Source organism: Oncorhynchus gorbuscha, linkage group LG23 (assembly GCF_021184085.1).
Source record: "Oncorhynchus gorbuscha isolate QuinsamMale2020 ecotype Even-year linkage group LG23, OgorEven_v1.0, whole genome shotgun sequence".
In the NCBI taxonomy this organism is placed as follows: Eukaryota; Metazoa; Chordata; class Actinopteri; order Salmoniformes; family Salmonidae; genus Oncorhynchus; species Oncorhynchus gorbuscha.
Window position 1 is genome coordinate 48003761 of NC_060195.1, and position 18836 is coordinate 48022596.

General features: G+C 41.2%; 2 protein-coding genes across 2 annotated transcripts; both read right to left on the reverse strand.

Annotated features, from left to right (window-relative positions):
* Positions 1-14028: 14028 nt before the first annotated feature.
* On the reverse strand, positions 14029-15446 carry LOC124011257 (fibroblast growth factor-binding protein 1-like). Its single transcript, XM_046324449.1, has 2 exons — positions 15337-15446; positions 14029-15179 (listed from the first exon to the last, which is right to left on the reverse strand). The coding sequence occupies exon 2, from the start codon at positions 15162-15164 to the stop codon at positions 14502-14504; it is 663 nt and encodes a 220-aa protein (XP_046180405.1). The 5' UTR covers positions 15165-15179; positions 15337-15446; the 3' UTR covers positions 14029-14501.
* A 479-nt stretch (positions 15447-15925) lies between these two features.
* Positions 15926-17860, reverse strand: LOC124011514 (fibroblast growth factor-binding protein 2-like). The gene is made up of 2 exons (XM_046324957.1): positions 16820-17860; positions 15926-16590 (listed from the first exon to the last, which is right to left on the reverse strand). The coding sequence occupies exon 1, from the start codon at positions 17710-17712 to the stop codon at positions 16828-16830; it is 885 nt and encodes a 294-aa protein (XP_046180913.1). The 5' UTR covers positions 17713-17860; the 3' UTR covers positions 15926-16590; positions 16820-16827.
* Between the last annotated feature and the right edge of the window lie 976 nt (positions 17861-18836).

An 18836-nucleotide genomic window follows, 5' to 3' on the forward strand; every position in this document is an offset into this window, starting at 1 on the left:
TAAGAAGGAAAGAAATTCCACAAATGAACTTTTAAGAAGGCATACCTGTTAATTGAAATGCATTCCCGGTGACTACCTCATGAAGCTGGTTGAGAGAATGCCAAGAGTGTGCAAAGCTGTCATCAAGGCAAAGGGTTACTATTTGAAAAATCTCAAATCTCAAATATATTTTGATTTGTTGAACACTTTTTTGGTTACTACATGATTCCATTTGTTTTTTCATAGTTTTGATGTCCCCAGTATTATTCTACAATGTAGAAAATAGTAAAACTATTTAAATGAGTAACGCTTCAGCGATACAGATTGAATATAGTCCTAAAATGAACACTGTGTATCTCCATGACATGGTAACACATAACGTCATATGATTGACTGACGAGTCCTTAGTTCACAAGTCGTGAAAATGGTTGAGTCTTTGGTGATATCAACATTCTGCCACTAGATGGCAGAAACGCACAAAGCTTACTGTAGCTCCTTATTTTTTTACCACAGTAGTTGTGTTGTAACATGTCGCCTACTCTAGATAGGTCCCCTATAGGCTAAAAACGACATTATTCTATGCATGTGCACGTTGTTCTCAGATACTAACCAAACAGATAGACACACCCCCAAAACCTAGAATGAGTAGCGAAGAAAGACTCATGTTTTGAGGATTTGGTTGTCATTAAACACGGGTGTGAATTCAAGGTGGTGAATTCAAAAACAAGGGACTTTAGTTTTTAGTGCACTTCAAATGGCAAAAGGAATGATGAGCAGGTGAATGTTTGGACCATAATGACACAGTAATAGCCCCAGATCTAGCCTAGAGAATCAACTATTGCATAACAAGTGGTTGCCAGACACTTTCATATTATGACACTAAATCATTCACTGGTTCAAGCTGTGAAAATCTTTTCGTGTTTTGGCAGGCTTTTGCTGCAAGGTTCCCATCTCGCTGGTAGTTTTGAGTAATTGTTGTCGTAGCCTCTGCAACTGATTTGTGACTGACTGGCCAATCGAGATTGGGTGATCGTTGTCCCCTTTTCTTACACTGTCATTACGTAGAAGAGTGATTAGGGTCAGTGGTCCTAGCAGTGGCTCTCTTTAGGGGAATTCGATGACAAAGTGTCAGAATGGGGAAAGGTTGGCCTGATTTGAGAAGTCTACAGTCTGGATTATGACCATGGTGTATGGATTATGACCACTGAGGAATTCATGGGCAATCACAGGGGTGGTCTATCCTGGTCCTGGGCGGCCACGTGGTGTGTATGCTTTTGTTCCACACATGCACAAATACATTTTATTATTAAAAAAAACATTATTAACGGATCAAAAATGGAGCGTTCCAGACGTCACCACATGCCCTGAAACTGATAGCTTCTCTCACCCACATTGGATTGTACTCTACCCTACCTTCACGTAAACACATTGAGGAAATGTGCAGTCTCACTTTACACCTCACACACAAACAATGAATTGTTTGTAGACTGTAATAACTTCCTGGCCCCAGCCCTAAAACTTTTTATTAACCAATCAGCTCGCTGACACACACACACACACACACACACACACACACACACACACACACACACACACACACACACACACACACACACACACACACACACACACACACACACACACACACACACACACACACACACACACACACACACACACACACACACACACACACACACGCCATGCCCCAAATCTCCTGCTTGGGTGTGTTTTCTTAATGTGTGAGGATGATCAAGGCTTTGTTTTTTTAGCCAATCAGGGGCCAGGGGAAATCAGGCCACCTCTGTCCATACAGGAACAATACAACTGGCTCCACCCACCAACCGGCACAGCAGGAAGTGGACATGTCCTGGCGAGGTGGACATCACGTGAAATTTTGGCAGGCGTGTAGGCAGTGTTCCCAAATTCCAAGGTGTGGGTATTGGGAAAGGGAGGGAAAGAAAGTCTTTCTTAATCTCACGCTGGTAGAAGGTCATGTGGCAGTGGTTCAATGTTTCTGTGGTAGTTCTATATGAAACAAACCCTATAGAAATAGGAACTGTGTATGCAGTATAATACTCGCTGAGGATATTCCAGAAGCTATTTGGGTACAATCAATTCATCTTAAAGGGAAAGAGTAGTCTGACACAAACACCTCTCGGGGGTTCGTGTAGAAGAATGAAGTGGCTGTGAAAGTGTTTGTTGTGCAATTGTGGCATGCATTGACTAGCGAATAATATCGGCCTTTTCATGTTATCAGTTACGAGAGGAATGTTGGTATCTTATCTTCCCATGAATACAGTAGCAAGCGTTGGCCTTTCCTCCCAACAGAACACACTGATGTGGACCCACCTGTAAAGCTTTACCTGTAGAGATTTATCTCTACGACTGAATCTCTAATCCGTGCTTTAGAACAGCCTGTCAAGACATCGTTTCGATGACCATCACCTATAGCACAATGCACAGAATCAAAGTGGTGCCCGACCGAGACAGCAGACACTGTCAACATTAACTGTGACAAGAGTTGGGTGGGGCAGCCATATATAGAGATGTATTGTATGTATTTATGTATAGCCTATGGCTCTGGTGGTCAGAGCAGGCATGTGAAGTTCTTACTGTAGATCAAAGGCATGAGTAATGATTCATATACAGTACATATCTATAGAGGTGAAAGGGATGTTAATGAATGATTAGGTTAAGCCACGAATGAAGTTAATGTCTACTTAACTTGTGTACTGTGAAACAGGTGGCATAGGGACACTGTACGGGAGGGGAGGTACGATATTTTGCGGTCCCACCATGTCTCAACGACGTTCTGTTCCTTTCGGAAGAGAACATCATTGTTCACTGGCTGCTATTGACTTTCTCGATGCATTACGGGGCTGTGCAAGAATGACAAAACGCTAACGTTGACTCCTAATGAACGCAATTGTCCGGGACTGTCATGAATGCGAGGTGAAATAGAATTGAAATAAATAAGTAAAGTAAATAGAGACCAAAAAATAAAGTGAACAGCACTGTGCTTCCACAGAGTTTGCGTTTATCCAATGAAGACTTAGGAGTCCAGTGCTGGTTTGATTGATTGATACACGATGTTTACATTTGAGTAATTTAGCCGACGCTCTTATCCAAAGAGATTTACAGTAGTGAGTGTATACATTTTAACGTGTTTAAAACCTCTTATCGGTAGGGTTGTTGTAATATATCCTATGTGCTGCCTACTGCCATTGTGCCCTTGAGCAAGGCACTTAACCCTCAAACTGTTCCAGGGGCCACTGCTCTGCAGGTGACCCTGTGTTGCTCCCAAACTGTTCTGTGTTTGTGTGTGTGGGGGGGTGTTGGGTTGGGCACAGAGACATCAGAGGGAAGGATTTCCGTGCAAATGTCAAACGGATAAAGATCTATTCAATTCTATCTGTATTCATAGTGAGGGCGTATCCTCACGGATCTGACTTACATTAGATGTGCCAGCTGTGACTAAACTACTGAGGGAATGTGCTTCCTGTGTCCTGTCATGCATCCTAGTCACTTGTTAGTGAAAGCATCACAGCACAATGCAATCCTGCATATAAAATCCAATTCACTTCAACATCTTTCTATAAAGCATTGAAAGGTCAAACAAACTTTACAAGACCAGACGACGTTCAAAGGCACTTCGGTGCATGGGTGATATTCAACTACATTCCTGGGGTATCTTATTTTTCTTATCTGATTTCAGCTGTCATGATAATATATATATATATATATATATCCTGAAAAGGAAACCTTGTCTCATCGTAAAACAACTTTATTTGTTTTGGTTAAACGCTAAACCTAAAGGTGGTTTCAAAGGAAATACTAACACTTATTTCATTTACTATCAGGATGTACAAATCGTATTGCAAATTGTACAGTGATAAAGAAATCACACCTGAAGAATCTCTTTTAAGTGAAATATAGACTTGGGTATATTTTATTTTTAAATTCCTTTCAATAGGTATTTTCCTTGTGTTTGAAAACATCTGGCACCCACCTTCTGCTATTAAACAAAATTCTAATCAAATCAAATGTTAATTGTCACATGTGCAACAGGTGTAGTAGACCTTACAGTGAAATGCTTACTTACAAGCCCTTAAACAACAATGCAAATAAAAAATACATGTATAAGAAATAAAAGTAACAAATAATTAAAGAGCAACAGTAAAATAACAATAGCGAGACAACATACAGGGGGTACCAGTACAGAGTCAATGTGCGGGGGCACCGGTTATTCGAGGTAATTGAGGTACTATGTACATGTAGGTACAGTTATTAAAGTGACTATGCATAGATAATAGCAGAGAGTAGCAGCAGTGTGAAAGAGGGGGGCAATGCAAATAGTATGGGTAGCCATTTGATTAGATTTTCAGGAGTCTTATGGCTTGGTGGTAGAAGCTGTTTATAGAAGCCTCTTGGACCTAGACTTGGCGCTCTGGTACCATTTGCCATGCGGTAACAGAGAGAATAGTCTATTACTAGGGTGGCTGGAGTCTTTGACAATTTTTAGGGCCTTCCTCTGACACCGCCTGGTATAGAGGTCCTTGGGGCAGGAAGATTGGCACCAGTGATGTACTGGGACGTACGCACTACCCTCTGTTGTGCCTTGTGGTTGGAGGCCGAGCAGTTGCCATACCAGGCAGGGATTCAACCATGCTCTCGATGGTGCAGCTGTAGAACCTTTTGAGGACCCATGCCACATCTTTTCAGTCTCCTGAGGGGGAATAGGTTTTGTCGTGTCCTCTTCACGACTATCTTGGTGTTGCTTGGATCATGTTAGTTTGTTGGTGATGTGAACACCAAGGAACCCGTGTTGAGGATCAGCGTGGCAAATGTGTTGTTGCCTACCCTTACCACCTGGGGGTGGCCTGTCAGGAAGTCCAGGGTCTAGTTGCAGAGCGAGGAGTTTAGTCCCATGGTCCTTAGCTTATTGATGAGCTTTGAGGGCACTATTGTGCCACTATTGTAGTCAATGAATAGCATTCTCACAGTGTGGAGTGCATCATCTGTGGATCTGTTAGGGCGGTATGCAAATTGGACTGAGCCATGACTAGCCTTTCAAAGCACTTCATGGCTACAGATGTGATTGGGGGGGCAGGGTATCCTAGTGGTTAGAGAGTTGGACTAGTAATTGGAAGGTTGCAAGTTCAAATCTCCGAGCTGACAAGGTACATATTCCCCATCAATATACACACAATACCCCATAATGACAAAGTGAAAACAGGTTTTGAAATGTTTTTGCAAAAAAACGAAATACCTTAATTACAAAAGTATTCAGACCCTTTGCTATCAGACTTGAAAATGAGCTCAGGTGCATGCTGTCTCCATTGATCATCCTTGAGATGTTTCTACAACTTGATTTGAGTCCACATGTGGTAAATTCAATTGATTAGACATGATTTGGAAAGGCACACACCTGTCTATACACACACCAGTTAACAGTGCATGTCGGAGTAAAAACCAAGCCATGAGGTCTTAGGAATTGTAGAGCTCCGAGACAGGATTGTGGCGAGGCACAGATCTGGGGAATGGTACCAGAAAATGTCTGCAGCATTGAAAGTCCCCAAGAACAGTGTCCTCCATCATTCTTAAATGAAAGAAGTTTGGAACCACCAAGACTCTTCCTAGAGCTGGCCACCCGGCCAAACTGAGCAGTCAGAGGAGAAGGGCCTTGGTCAGGGAGGTGACCGAGAACCCGATGGTCACTCTGATAAAACTACAGAGTTCCTCTGTGGAGACGGGAGAACCTAACAGAAGGACAACCCTCGCTGCAGCACTCCACCAATCAGGCCTTTATGGTAGTGTAGCTAGACGGAAGCCACTCTTCAGTAAAAGGCACATGACTGCCTGCTTGGAATTTGCCAAAGGCACCTAAAGGACTCTCAGACCATGAAAAACAAGATTCTTTGGTCTGATGAAACCAAAATTGAACTTGGCCTGAATGCCAAGCGTCACCTCTGGAGGAAACCTGGCACCATCCCTAAGGTGAAACATGGTGGTGGCAGCATCATGCTGTGAGGATGTTTTTCAGCGGCATGGACAGGGAGACTTGTCCGGATCGAGGGAAAGATGAATGAAGGGTTCTGAATACTTTCCCAATGCACTGTGTATGGCTAATATACTACGGCTAAGGGCTGTTTTTAAGAACGATGCAATGCAGAGTGCCTGGATACAACATACTGTACGACGGCCATATGATGGCCATATACCACAAACCCCCGAGATGCCTTATTGCTATTATATACTGCTTACCAACATAATTAGCATTAGTGTAAAGTACTTAAGTAAAAATACTTTAAAATACTACTTAAGTAGTTTTTGGGGTATCTATACTTTACTATTTATATTTTTGATTACATTTACTTTTACTTCACTACATTCTCCCTTACACCCAAAAGTACCTGTTACATTTTCAATGCTTAGCAGGAGAGGAAAATGGTCTAATTCACACACGTCCCTGGTCATCCCTACTCCCTCTGATCTGACGGACTCACTAAACACATGCTTCGTTTGTAAATTATGTCTGGGTGCTGGAGCATGCCCCTGGCTATCCGTACATTTTTTTAAAAACTACAAAAAGGTGCCATCTGGTTTGCTTAAAATAAGGAATTTGAACAGATTTATGCTTTTACTTTTTTTATATACTTAAGTATATTTAAAACTAAATACTTTTACACTTTTACCCAATTATGATTTTACTGGGTGACTCACTTTTACTTGAGTCATTTTTTAATAAGGTATCTTTACTTTTACTCAAGTATGTCAATTGGGTACTTTTTTCACCTCTGGTAATTAGAGCAGTAAAAATAAATACTTTGTCATACCTGTGGTTTTCAGCCAATCACCATTCAGGGCTCGAACCACCCAGTTTATAATTATCCTTATCCTCCTCGTGCTCCTACACTTACAAAAATCCTCTTCAGATTGCATTGCAGTACATTTTAGGCATGATCACAAGAACAAATACCCCCAATCTATTCGATATTTGACACATGTCACATGTTGTCATATGATCTTATCCTATAATTCATTGTTTTGCCCCCGATGACGTTATTCCAAGAAACCTGTTTGAACCAAATCTAGACTTGTTAAAAAAAAAGTGTGACCAATTTCCACTGAACAGGTCACATTTTCCCAGTGGCAAGTATGAAACATTCAGTTCTTATAGTTCAGTCGGCACGTTGAGTCATGTTGCCACAGTTACTCGGAATAAAGACAGCCTAAAGACAGCCAAAAGGGCCACTCTCCACAGTCTCATCTGATGCATGTTGAGAATTAGCTATACGTTCTGATTGAGTTCTGTTTATTGCTCCTTCAGGTGCTGTATAGTAGTATCACCTGGAGTGACTGGTGTGATGCTAGATCGATAAAGGCTTGGCGTGTTCCTATCTTCATGTTTCCAGGTGGGTCCAGTTTTGGGTGGGTCAAACATTAATAATCTAGGTTGGTAAGGGTTGACGGGGCACTACAATCTGAAAACCAAAATGTATTATTTGAATTTCCTAAAGAATGTACAGAACAGGGGCGGCAGGGTAGCCTAGTGGTTAGAGCATTGGACTAGTAACCGGAAGGTTGCAAGTTCAAATCCCTGAGCTGACAAGGTACAAATCTGTCGTGCTGCCCCTGAACAGGCTGTTAACCCACTGTTCCTAGGTTGCATTGAAAATAAGAATTTTTTCTTAACTGACTTGCCTAGTAAAATAAAGGTTAAAAAAAAGTTGCAACATGTTAAAGTACACCAGTAAAGAACACCTTGCATTGAGGGGGATATGGGTGGAAATTCAATCTAACAATCTATCTACAATCCAACAAGGTCAAAGCAATGTACAACAATGTGCATGTTAATGTACAACTGAAACAAACCTTTCGGTGTTATTCAAGCGGAAGGTATCCAACTACAATCAGGGGTGCACTAAAACATTTTTAGTATGACAGATTCATTTAACTACTGGATATGAAATACATATGGAGCTTCCTTCAACGCGATATAGAGCTATAGAGCTGTATAAACTTGTTTTATTGTAGTGGCATCAGAACTGTATTACATGTATGCCCATAAACTAACTGGTGGGCATACTGTTTTAGAGGATGGCCACACTGTCAGCAATGACTGAGAGCATGTACTATAAAAGCATTGTAGAGCTTTCAGACCAAGCCACTTTAAAGGTCAGTTAATGTTGATAATCAGGCATATTTCTATACGACATGACTTAGATCTTGGAGCCAAGTATAATTTTCCCAGTTATCAGCCTTGGCAACAGTTACCCATGTGGCAATACCATGCCCTAAAGCATTGCAAGAAATACCAATATCTATAACAATGCGAATAAATCAAGTGATACTAGCCTTTTGTTCAGAGCTCATTCCAGAGACGAACTACTGTATTAGAATGTTCTACAATGGGCTTCTGGTCCTACTATTGGTAAAGTTGACCACGTTTCTGTCCTCTACTGTCCTTATTAATTATCTGGCTGTTGGTTTTTCTGGCTTATCCATGGTTTTTCTTTCCACACACGGACACCATTACACCGACTCTTTTGGGGATCAAATCAACACCAATTTCACTCTGCGTACATCTGCATACATTTGCTGGATGATTTCCATGTTTGCTCAATAGTGTACCATTCCTCTCCCATCTAATGAGCCCAACATGCTGGGAGAGGAAATGTGCTCAAATCTCTGAATCACCTATAGTCTACTCAAGCCTCGGGTCCCAGACATGCCCATTAAAAGTTTGTTGAAGATTGACAAGAGTTTTACAGTATGTTTTTTATTTATTTTGATTTCACCTTTATTTAAACCAGGTAGGCCATTTGAGAAAATGTTCTCGTTTACAACTGCGACCCGGCCAAGATGAAATAAAGCAGTGCGACACAGACAACAACACAGAGTTACACATGGAATAAACAAACATTACAGTCAATAACACAATAGAAAACTCTACATACAGTGTATGCAAATGAGGTAAAATAAGGGGGGTAAGGCAGTGAACAGGCCGTGGTGGCGCAGTAATTACAGTAATAAGGCACCATCTGTAAGATGACGTGCTGTCACCGGTCATTTAAACAAGGTATGTTTATTATGTCGACCTCGCAGACCTTGCATCCATAGCATCATCTAGGAATTTGAGAGTGGCTATATTTCCCCTGTTTCCATTCCTCAGCTTACCACCATCTGGAGGGCTAATTTGAACCAAATAAAAAAGACTAGTATTCGATACACACGTATGATATTTTTCTTAACCTTTATTTAACTAGGCAAGTCAGTTAAGAACAAATTCTTATTTGCAATTACGGCCTACCCCGCCAAACCCGGATGACACTGGGCCAATTGTGCGCCGACTCCCAATCACGGCCGGATGTGATACAGCCATATACACATGTATTATATACTCATGTATTATATACTCATGTATTATATTCTCATGTAATATAAACTCATGTAATATATACTCATGTAGTATATACTCATGTAATATATACTCATGTATTATGTGCTCATGTATTATATACACATGTATTATATACTCATGTATTATATACACATGTATTATATACTAATGTAATATATACTCATGTATTATATACACATGTATTATATCCACATGTATTATATACTCATGTATTATATGCACATGTATTATATACTCATGTATATACTCATGCATTATATACAGTTGAAGTCGGAAGTTTATATACACCTCAGCCAAAAACATTTAAAATCCGTTTTTCACAAATCCTGACATTTAATTGTAGTAAATATTCCCTGTCTTAGCTCAGTTAGGATCACCACTTTATTATAAGAATGTGAAATGTCAGAATAACAGGAGAGAGAATGATTTATTTCAGTTTTTATTCCTTTCATTACATTCCCAGTGGGTCAGAAGTTTACAAACACTCAATTAGTATTTGGTAGCATTGCCTTTAAATTGTTTAATTTGGGTCAAACGTTTCGGGTAGCCTTCCACAAACATCCCACAATAAATTGGGTGAATTTTGGCTCATTCCTCCTGACAGAGCTGGTGTAACTGAGTCAGGTTTGTAAGCCTCCTTGCTCACACACGCTTTTTCAGTCTTTCATGTTCTATAGGATTGAGGTCAGGGCTTTGTGATGGCCACCCCAATACCTTGACTTTGTTGTCCTTAAGCCATATTGCCATAACTTTGGAAGTATGCTTGGGGTCAATGTCCATTTGGAAGACCCATTTGCAACCAAGCTTTCACTTCCTGACTGATGTCTTGAGATGTTGTGTCAATATATCCACATAATTTTCCTTCCTAATGTTGCCATCTATTTTGTGAAGTGCACCAGTCCCATCTGCAGCAAAGCACCCCCACAACATGATGCTGCCACCCCATGCTTCAGAATTGGGATGGTGTTCTTCGACTTGCAAGTCTCCCCCTTTTTCCTCCAAACATAACGATGGCCAAACAGTTCTATTTTTGTTTCATCAGACCAGAGGACATTTCTCAAAAAAGAACGATCTTTGTCCCCATGTGCAGTTGCAAACCGTAGTCTGGCTTTTTTAAAGGTGGTTTTGGAGCAGTGGCTTCTTCCTTGCTGAGTGGCCTTTCAGGTAATGTCGATATAGGACTCGTTTTACTGTGGATACAGATACAGTGAGGGGAAAAAGTATTTGATCTCTGCTGATTTTGTACATTTTCCCACTGACAAAGAAATGATCAGTCTATAATTTTAATGGTAGGTTTATTTGAACAGAGACAGAATAACAACAAAAAAATCCGGAAAAACACATGTAAAAAATGTTATTAATTGATTTTCATTTAAATGAGGGAAATAAGTATTTGACCCCTCTGCAAAACATGACTTAGTACTTGGTGGCAAAACCCTTGTTGGCAATCACAGAGGTCAGTTGTTTCTTGTAGTTGGCCACCAGGTTTGCACACATTTCAGGAGGGATTTTGTCCCACTCCTCTTTGCAGATCTTCTCCAAATCATTAAGGTTTCGAGGCTGACGTTTGGCAACTTGAACCTTCAGCTACCTCCACTTCTGACCCACTGGAATTGTGATTTACAGTGAATTATAAGTGAAATAATCTGTCTGTAAACAATTTTTGGAAAACTTACTTGTGTCATGGACAAAGTAGATGTCCTAACCGACTTGCCAAAACTATAGTTTGTTAACAAGAAATTTGTGGAGTGGTTGAAAAACGAGTTTTAATGACTCCAACCTAAGTTTATGTAAACTTCCGACTTCAACATGAAGTACTCTGTATTCTGTTTATTTTTCCTAGATTCACATTGACGCCTTTTCTATATTCTTTGATTCACTTTGCCACCTTTTCTATATTCCTTGATTCACTTTGACGCCTTTTCTATGTTCTTAGATTCACTTTGGCGCCTTTTCTATGTATTTCCAGGGAGCATGATGATGTGGGTCAAGTGCTGGTGTTGGTCGTGTAGGTGCTTGTCTGAAGTGGGTGGTGGTGTGTGGGAGCACCTGTAGTGAAAGAAAAGTCTTAGAGAGAGGGGAAAGAGTGCAACAGGCTTTTTATCATTACATAAGTGACATCACCTTTGTGTGAAGTTGAGGAACACATGTTCTACAGTATAATGACTCCTAAAGATATCTCTGCTTCACTAGTATGTTTTGACAAACATTTCAAAACAATTAAGTTAATCAGTAAACTATTTTAAATGAACCACCCACATATTTTTATCATGTCTTTTCTTGTTTGGAAACCTCAGTATTTGGGTGACCATTTTGACAAGCAGGGTCAGCTGTCAATGTCTTAATAATACAGGTGACATTTTAAATATGATTTCTCGCTTATATGAAAGTCAAGTTCCAAAGATATCCAAAACCATATTGCAAGTCTGGTGCATTTGCCCTCTAGCCCCATAAAACACAAATACGGTAATTTGCATACCCAAAACATTGGTCATACCATTACTTTTTGGGTCACCGTGGGTGGAAACCTGCCAAACTCAATCATTCAAGCATAGCAAAAGTATAAGATATTATTGTCTTGTTTTGCACACTTTGTACAATATAATAAAATGCAGTACTACAGGATATTTCTTAACGTAGCTCTTTATTAGCTAGCTATAACTGGCATGTTCACGTATCGCCAACCAGGACCAAACTGCCCATGACCTAACCATTTGGGTGGTCGTAAGGCGGTAAATTGCATCCAATTACAATTCAGTATGTTTACACATATGAATATTACAATTATTTCAAATAGTATTTTAACCCTAGTCAGGGTGGGTGGTGCCTTGTCAGAATTTTCTCACGTGAGAAACCCTTTGACCTCCAATCCATAGATCAGTCAAAAATAACAGCTGGCCTGTAACAAGAAGGCAGGAAAAGCCCAGTAGCTGAAAAATTACTAGCCCAAAGGCCGGCAGATGGCGATATTGAGTCGTTTTATCTTACCGTCCAAGCGAATTGTATGCGGCCTGCAAAACACTCGTACCAAAAAACATTTTCCATTCAGGCTGCAAAGGCTTCAAATGATTCCCTAACTTTAATGGCGAGATGGCACATTTTGGGGGGGAAAATATGCGTGCTTTCTTTACGAAACACCATTTTCCACTTTCATGCTAGAGTGGCTAAATGCTAATCAGAGATGTTGCATATTGCGTTCAGCCAATCAGCTTGCAGCAGTCTGTTGTTCACCCCTGGCTAAATGGGGGCGCAACATCGGTAGGTAGCATTCCTAGGCAATAGCCACTCTGGTGTGGTAGTGGAAAATGGTGTTTTATAAAGAAAGTATGCATGTTTCCCCCCTTTTTCCCTCCTTCTCACCATTAAAAACATTTAAAGAGGTAATGGAAGCCTCTGCAGCCTGAATGGAGAATGTTTTATGCACAAACCGGTCCACGGGGAATACGAATGTATTACTGGCTGCGTGCAATGCATTTGGACGGTAAAATGAAACGACTCAATATCGCCATCTGCTGGCATATGGGCTAGAAAATTACATGTTTGTAACTGGCTTTGTCAATAGACCTAATTCGTTAACTTAGGGCTCTGTTTGAACAGATCTGCTTTAGCAAACATCCGCATAGCGGTTGTTTTGGCAGTGTTGGAGTGGAACTGCATTAGAGCTGTCAAATCCACAAGGGGTTCCAGGCATTATATCTAAAGCGGAGATTGCAATCGGCATGAATGCAGCCTTGTTCACAAGTTTGACCACTGGAATGTGAGATGTAATCTACACCTCCAATAGTCTTATAGAAATTTGAGCATCATTATTTCTATATAGACTACACTTCTGTCGTTTTGAACATCTAATTACAATGATCAAGGGTAGATGCTCACCGATTCGATAGCTCCAACGCAGATACACCTCCAACACTCCAACACCGGCGATCACCGGTTAACGCTAGATCTGATTCAATCTAGGCCTTAAAGCACCTATGGGTCTCTGAAAAGCCTAGGAATGCAAGAACCTCACTGTGTAACGATAATAAAAATACCAAGAATGATGATCCATGAAAAGCTATTGGACCAAGACTAAAGAACCATCCAAGAGGCAATTATCTCATCAATGAAGAGGGTTGGGGTTCATTTAATTCAAATTGCCCTCAGTGCAAAGAAGGTTTGAAATCCAATTATTGGAGAGAAAAATGTATCAAAAGTATCTTCCCTTGATTGCCTGATAGCAATAGTTTTATAGTTATAGCAAAATATCCATTAGCTTTCAAGCAGTCATGTAATTTTACAGACATCGTGATTGTGCATTGTTGTAGTGATCTACATGAAAGGCGTAGCTAAACGTCACAGACGAGTGTTTAGAACATGTGAATTGCATTTCGCCTTGGAAAAAGCCAATGAAAAGTCAGTAGTCAGTGCCAAGGAATGCAGCATCAATCTTCTAAATGATCCCTCTAACTGACTTGGTATAATTACAGTGTGTAATTACCCAACATGCTCAAACTCCTAATATTTTGGAAAATGCAGTGGAGTACGCCTAGTAGGGTCGTGTGTGTGCGCGCATGCATGTATTCTCGTGTGCACGAGTGAGTCCATGCTGGGTGGTAGGAATAACACTCTAGACTGCCAAGTAGAAGTAAATCATGCAATAATCTTTAGTCATTAGAAAATAATGAGGAATGGGTATAAAGCTAACACATCATTGAAAAGTATAATATATAAGTATACAAGTAATAATATATAAGTATACAAGTATAATATATAAGTATACAAGTATAATAGCCTAACTTCAATCCACCCTCCCAGGTTACAGAGCTGCAGAAATTCAACTACAAGTGCATATGAAGAGAAGAGTTGAGTACATAGAAAACACATTTATTAAGTACTGTGGCTTTACAATGAATACAACACATGGCAAAAAGGGAAAATTGGTATGGGTGGTATGAGACAATCAATCTTGAAACTCAATCAGTCTTGATATTTTAAATAAAATTATCCATCACAACCCATCAAAATGCACACATCTCCAGGAGGAGTAACACGTGTCAATTTTGTTTATGACTAAATCAATGGGGAGAGAGGAAATTTAAATACATTTATACTCTCAGCAATCATCATTCTGGACCATGGAAAAAAAGAAAGTACACAAACTCGACCAGGAAGCCGCGCAATATTCTTCCGCCAGTCTCTTTTGATCAACTGCGCAAGATTTGGCACCGAATGAAGAGGCAGAGAGAGAGGAACGCGGCTGAATTGTAGTCCTCGGAAGTGTAACAACATCTCTGGGTGTGTAGTTAAGTTTGAAATGCGCGTCCTTGGGAGCTTTTCTGCACATACCTGCTTTAATCAAAGCCGTTGAGTCAAAGCATAAATTCTTATTTTTCTTTAGAGCGCGCGCAATCTGTTTCCAATAGGCTTTGGTGTTGGACTCGTACCCAGGGCAAGTGGCTGGTTTGGCCACATATTCGCAGTCGAAACTTGTTTGCCCTTTTTTACAGTTCACGCTAAGCACAAAGGCATCGTCACCTGTCGCAACCCAAGTGCATTGCGTCTTGTTTTTGGCGGAGAATTTGCCCTTAAACACATTTCCTTTGGGGCTGCTGTTTTTCTTATCTGGAGATTGGACGGGTGGTCCTCCGTCCTTTGGTCCCTGGTTTTCTTTCTTCTTCATCCCCCTTTTTTTGGATCCTTGACAGTTAGTCACCATAAACTGCTGAGATATGCAGGCAATAACCAGCACGACGGTTAGGTTGGTAAGAAGTGTCATATCCCGCTAAAATATCTGCAAAGAAAATGGCATAGTTGTGTACAATTACCTCCCATTCAAATAATTGCTACTGTAGCCTACCTATCACAACACAGTAGCATGCAGATGAGATTTATGGAGGACAATGGCGCATCATATTTAACAACATAAGTGGTTATTTTATTCAGCTCACCTGTGGATTTGGGGAAATGGAAATGGTTCAATCCCGTTGTGACACCTCGGGAACGAGCACGTGGCATTTATAGAGCACCGACACACCCACCACCACTCCCTTATTCCACCAACGTGGAACGAACATAGGCTAAAGCGCACTGTTTGTTTCATCTGGTGGTATCTGGGTTTATCTGTTGGTGTCTTGTCAGAAGTCGTTGTCCTTAATTAGGCCTACACAGTCTATTGTCACTTATAACAAGTGAAAGGGTGCATACTGAAAATACACAATTGATTACCCCTAAAAAAATATTCAGGGACTTTTCTCTACACATGTTATAGTGTGCGCACTCCGGCCTAGTAAAAGTGCAATGAGCAACGCATTGACTGCAGCAGTCATTGAAAAAAATATATTTGAAAGAAGATACAACAGCGTCACATACTGGGGAAAAGAGACACTGCATCTCAAAAAGGGTATTATTGAACACAAATGTAAACATGAATGTTTCCAATATTGTTCATTTTGACTTATTCCCTGCTGGTATTTAAAAAGTGGGGAGAGACAGGCTTTAAACCTAAAGCAAGCCAGCAAGGAACACAGACACACCAACAAGAATTAAGAACACACTTTATTCATTATATACAGACATTCATACATTGATTATGACATTTCTGTACAATGAACCAGTGGTAGAGTTTGCAGAATATGCCAATCTACTATGTAAATGACACAAAAACCTTGTCATGTTTTTCCCCAACACAGCATATTCAATATGTGGTTTATGGTAATACAAACATACGCATAAACAAACATACAAAAAATGGCAAAACCAACGGTGTATCTGCCTTAGGAGAGTACATTATAGGGTACCATAGGTTTGTCGAAATGTGTAGAATGCTTTCTGACACCAAAACCATGGTACTCATTTTTTGACAAAATGAGTACCGTGTGAAAGACGATGGATTTAACGATCTGTCCATACCCGATCCACACATTCAGGTATGGATGCGTTCAGTTGTTATTGTGACCCTTGGAATTACAATTTCACCAAACATTTTGGATTGGTATTGGTCTCAATGGAACATTCACAACTCATGGTAAAATGGCTGCCAGGAAAGATGTTTGATTGACAGAAATGTCAGCACGATCATTCCCATGGAGAGGGTGTTCAAATTCTCTTCTGTGACATTTATTAGCAAAGTCCACGTTTGGAAAACCACTCTGAGCACCTCTTTAGTCAGACCTTTGAAATCATCTTCACAGGGGAATCTAAATCTGGGAAACAGAAAGCAAAGGGAAATACAGTGAATTGGTTGACATTTTCTACTCAGTAAAACACGGACTAGACTTTGAGCTGAACATGAAATCATATTGGTCGTATTTTTATAGAACTTAAGTCAAATGACTTTAAGAGACATACAACTGCTCATCAAGTTATCGTCATGATATATTACACAATGGCTACAATTCAGAAAATATCAGCAGCCAACTTATTTCAACTGACCTTCATTATTAGTTCTGAAACCAACCAATGACATAGGAACAGATGCCTTGAAGTGACTGCCAACAATACTCTTGTGCAATCTTTTTGGCATTGCCCTTGACAGTGGGCTTGGTTGGTTTTGGAGTGGTTGGTTTGGGTGTCAGAAGCTTCTTCAGTACTGCTGTCTTGTTCACTGCTGGTTTTGCTCCTGCTGGTTTTGCTCCTGCTGGTTTTGCAGCTGCTGGTCTTGCCTGCTCCGGTTTTGCCTGCACAGGTCTGGATTGCACTGGCTTTGTAGGTGCTGGTCTTGCTTCTGGTTTTGCTGGCTCAGGTCTTACCTGCTCTGGTCTTGGCTGCTCAGGCTTGGTTGCGGCTGGCTTGGCCTGTTTGACGATCGGTGCCTTGGGAGTCTCTGGTTTCGCCTGGGGTGGCTCTTGGGCTTTCTCCGGCTTTTGGGGGGTGGCTGCTGATGCTGCCTCTGGTGTGGAGGAAGCGGAGTACAACATCTGGGCGTCTTCCGGTGCCCTCTTGCACATCTGAGGCTTGATAGCCTTGGGTGCCTGGCAGGCGTTCTGGAGTTTCCTCAGGTCCCACATGATCTGGGTGAAATAATGGCGAGGGTTGTTGTTGTAGGCACGGCACATCTGGGGCTTGCCCGTGTACTCGCACCAGTAGGTTCTCTCGGCACCCTGGCACGATATCCTCAGCTTGGTGACATCTCCCTGGCCGGTGACGCTCATGGTGCACAAGTCCTTTCCCTTGTTGTTGAACTGGATGGGGTCCTCCCAGACACCCTTCCTGTTCTCTGCAGTAGCAGTGGCGGCAGCACCACCACCATTGCCGTTCTCGTTCTGACCCTCCACTGCCCAGAGGCAGCAGGCGAGGAGCAGCAGTGCGCTAGCCCGAGTCCACATGGTTATGCCAGATGATTAAGTGTGAGAGAGGGAGTGAGAGTGGGACTGCAGAAGCTGAGGGTCCCCCCTGCTATTTATGGGCTCAGCACACAAAGAGGGCATTCAGGTGAAAAAATCCTGGGTTACAAGAGCCATCCTGAAGAGGGGAGTAGTGTAGTGCAATGTGACTATAATTTATGGCTATCTGGAGACTGTCAATGAAAGCCAGGACCACATGCGAAACCAATTGGGAGGGAGGCGAAGGAAATAGTCAGAGAACATTGATGCCCTCAAGTTTAACCAGGTGTTATATAATCGCCCATACTAGTATAGTATATCAGTGTTTCATTGACAAATATGTCAAGCACAACTTTGTGGATTTTATCGCTTAAAAAAAATTCCAGACTGCCATTCATTTTGAGAAGCTTGGCACACGGATGCCAACATAAGATTTCTGTAATGGTTCACCATGTCATTTACATTTTTTTGTCAGTTTTACACACCGTTGGTATGTGTGGTTTTCAACTCAATACCACAGAGTGTCTTAAAATGCTATTCTATAAGGACAGTTCAAGGTTCACGGCTGTTTTAAAGTTAGATGTTTACAACCATACAGCACAGCCTATAATTTCCTTCCAAACATAAACACAATCAAATCTGGAACAGAAGTGTGGAGAAACCTGAGGATAGAAATCAGAGAAGAACAAGAATAACCCATAATAGAGTTGCTGACTCGAGACAAAGGCATGTATAGTATGTAACAGCGAGTGTGTGTGTCTGTGCTATAGAGAGGGGGGTAGCAGCACATGCCTCTTGCAACTTTATTTTCCTAGCAATCAATCATAACGGGGGAGAAAGGGCTCCTTGTGAGTGACGCGGGATCTGTAATGTAAACTTCCGGAGCAGGATCGCTTCGCTTTGTAGAATCAGGAATTGCACTCTGTGGCCGCAAGCCAAACGAGGGGCCGGGCATTTCTTCCTCTCTCTCTCTCCTGTTGCATGTCAGTGGCTACACAGGGTTTGCAGGGAGTACAAAGAGCTGCAAAGGTGGTGAACCAAAATATATCCCTGCAGACAGCCTGAGGAACGATGAGCTTAGGTTAAGAATCGAAATACAATTACCTAGGATTTGAAATAAAATCAGC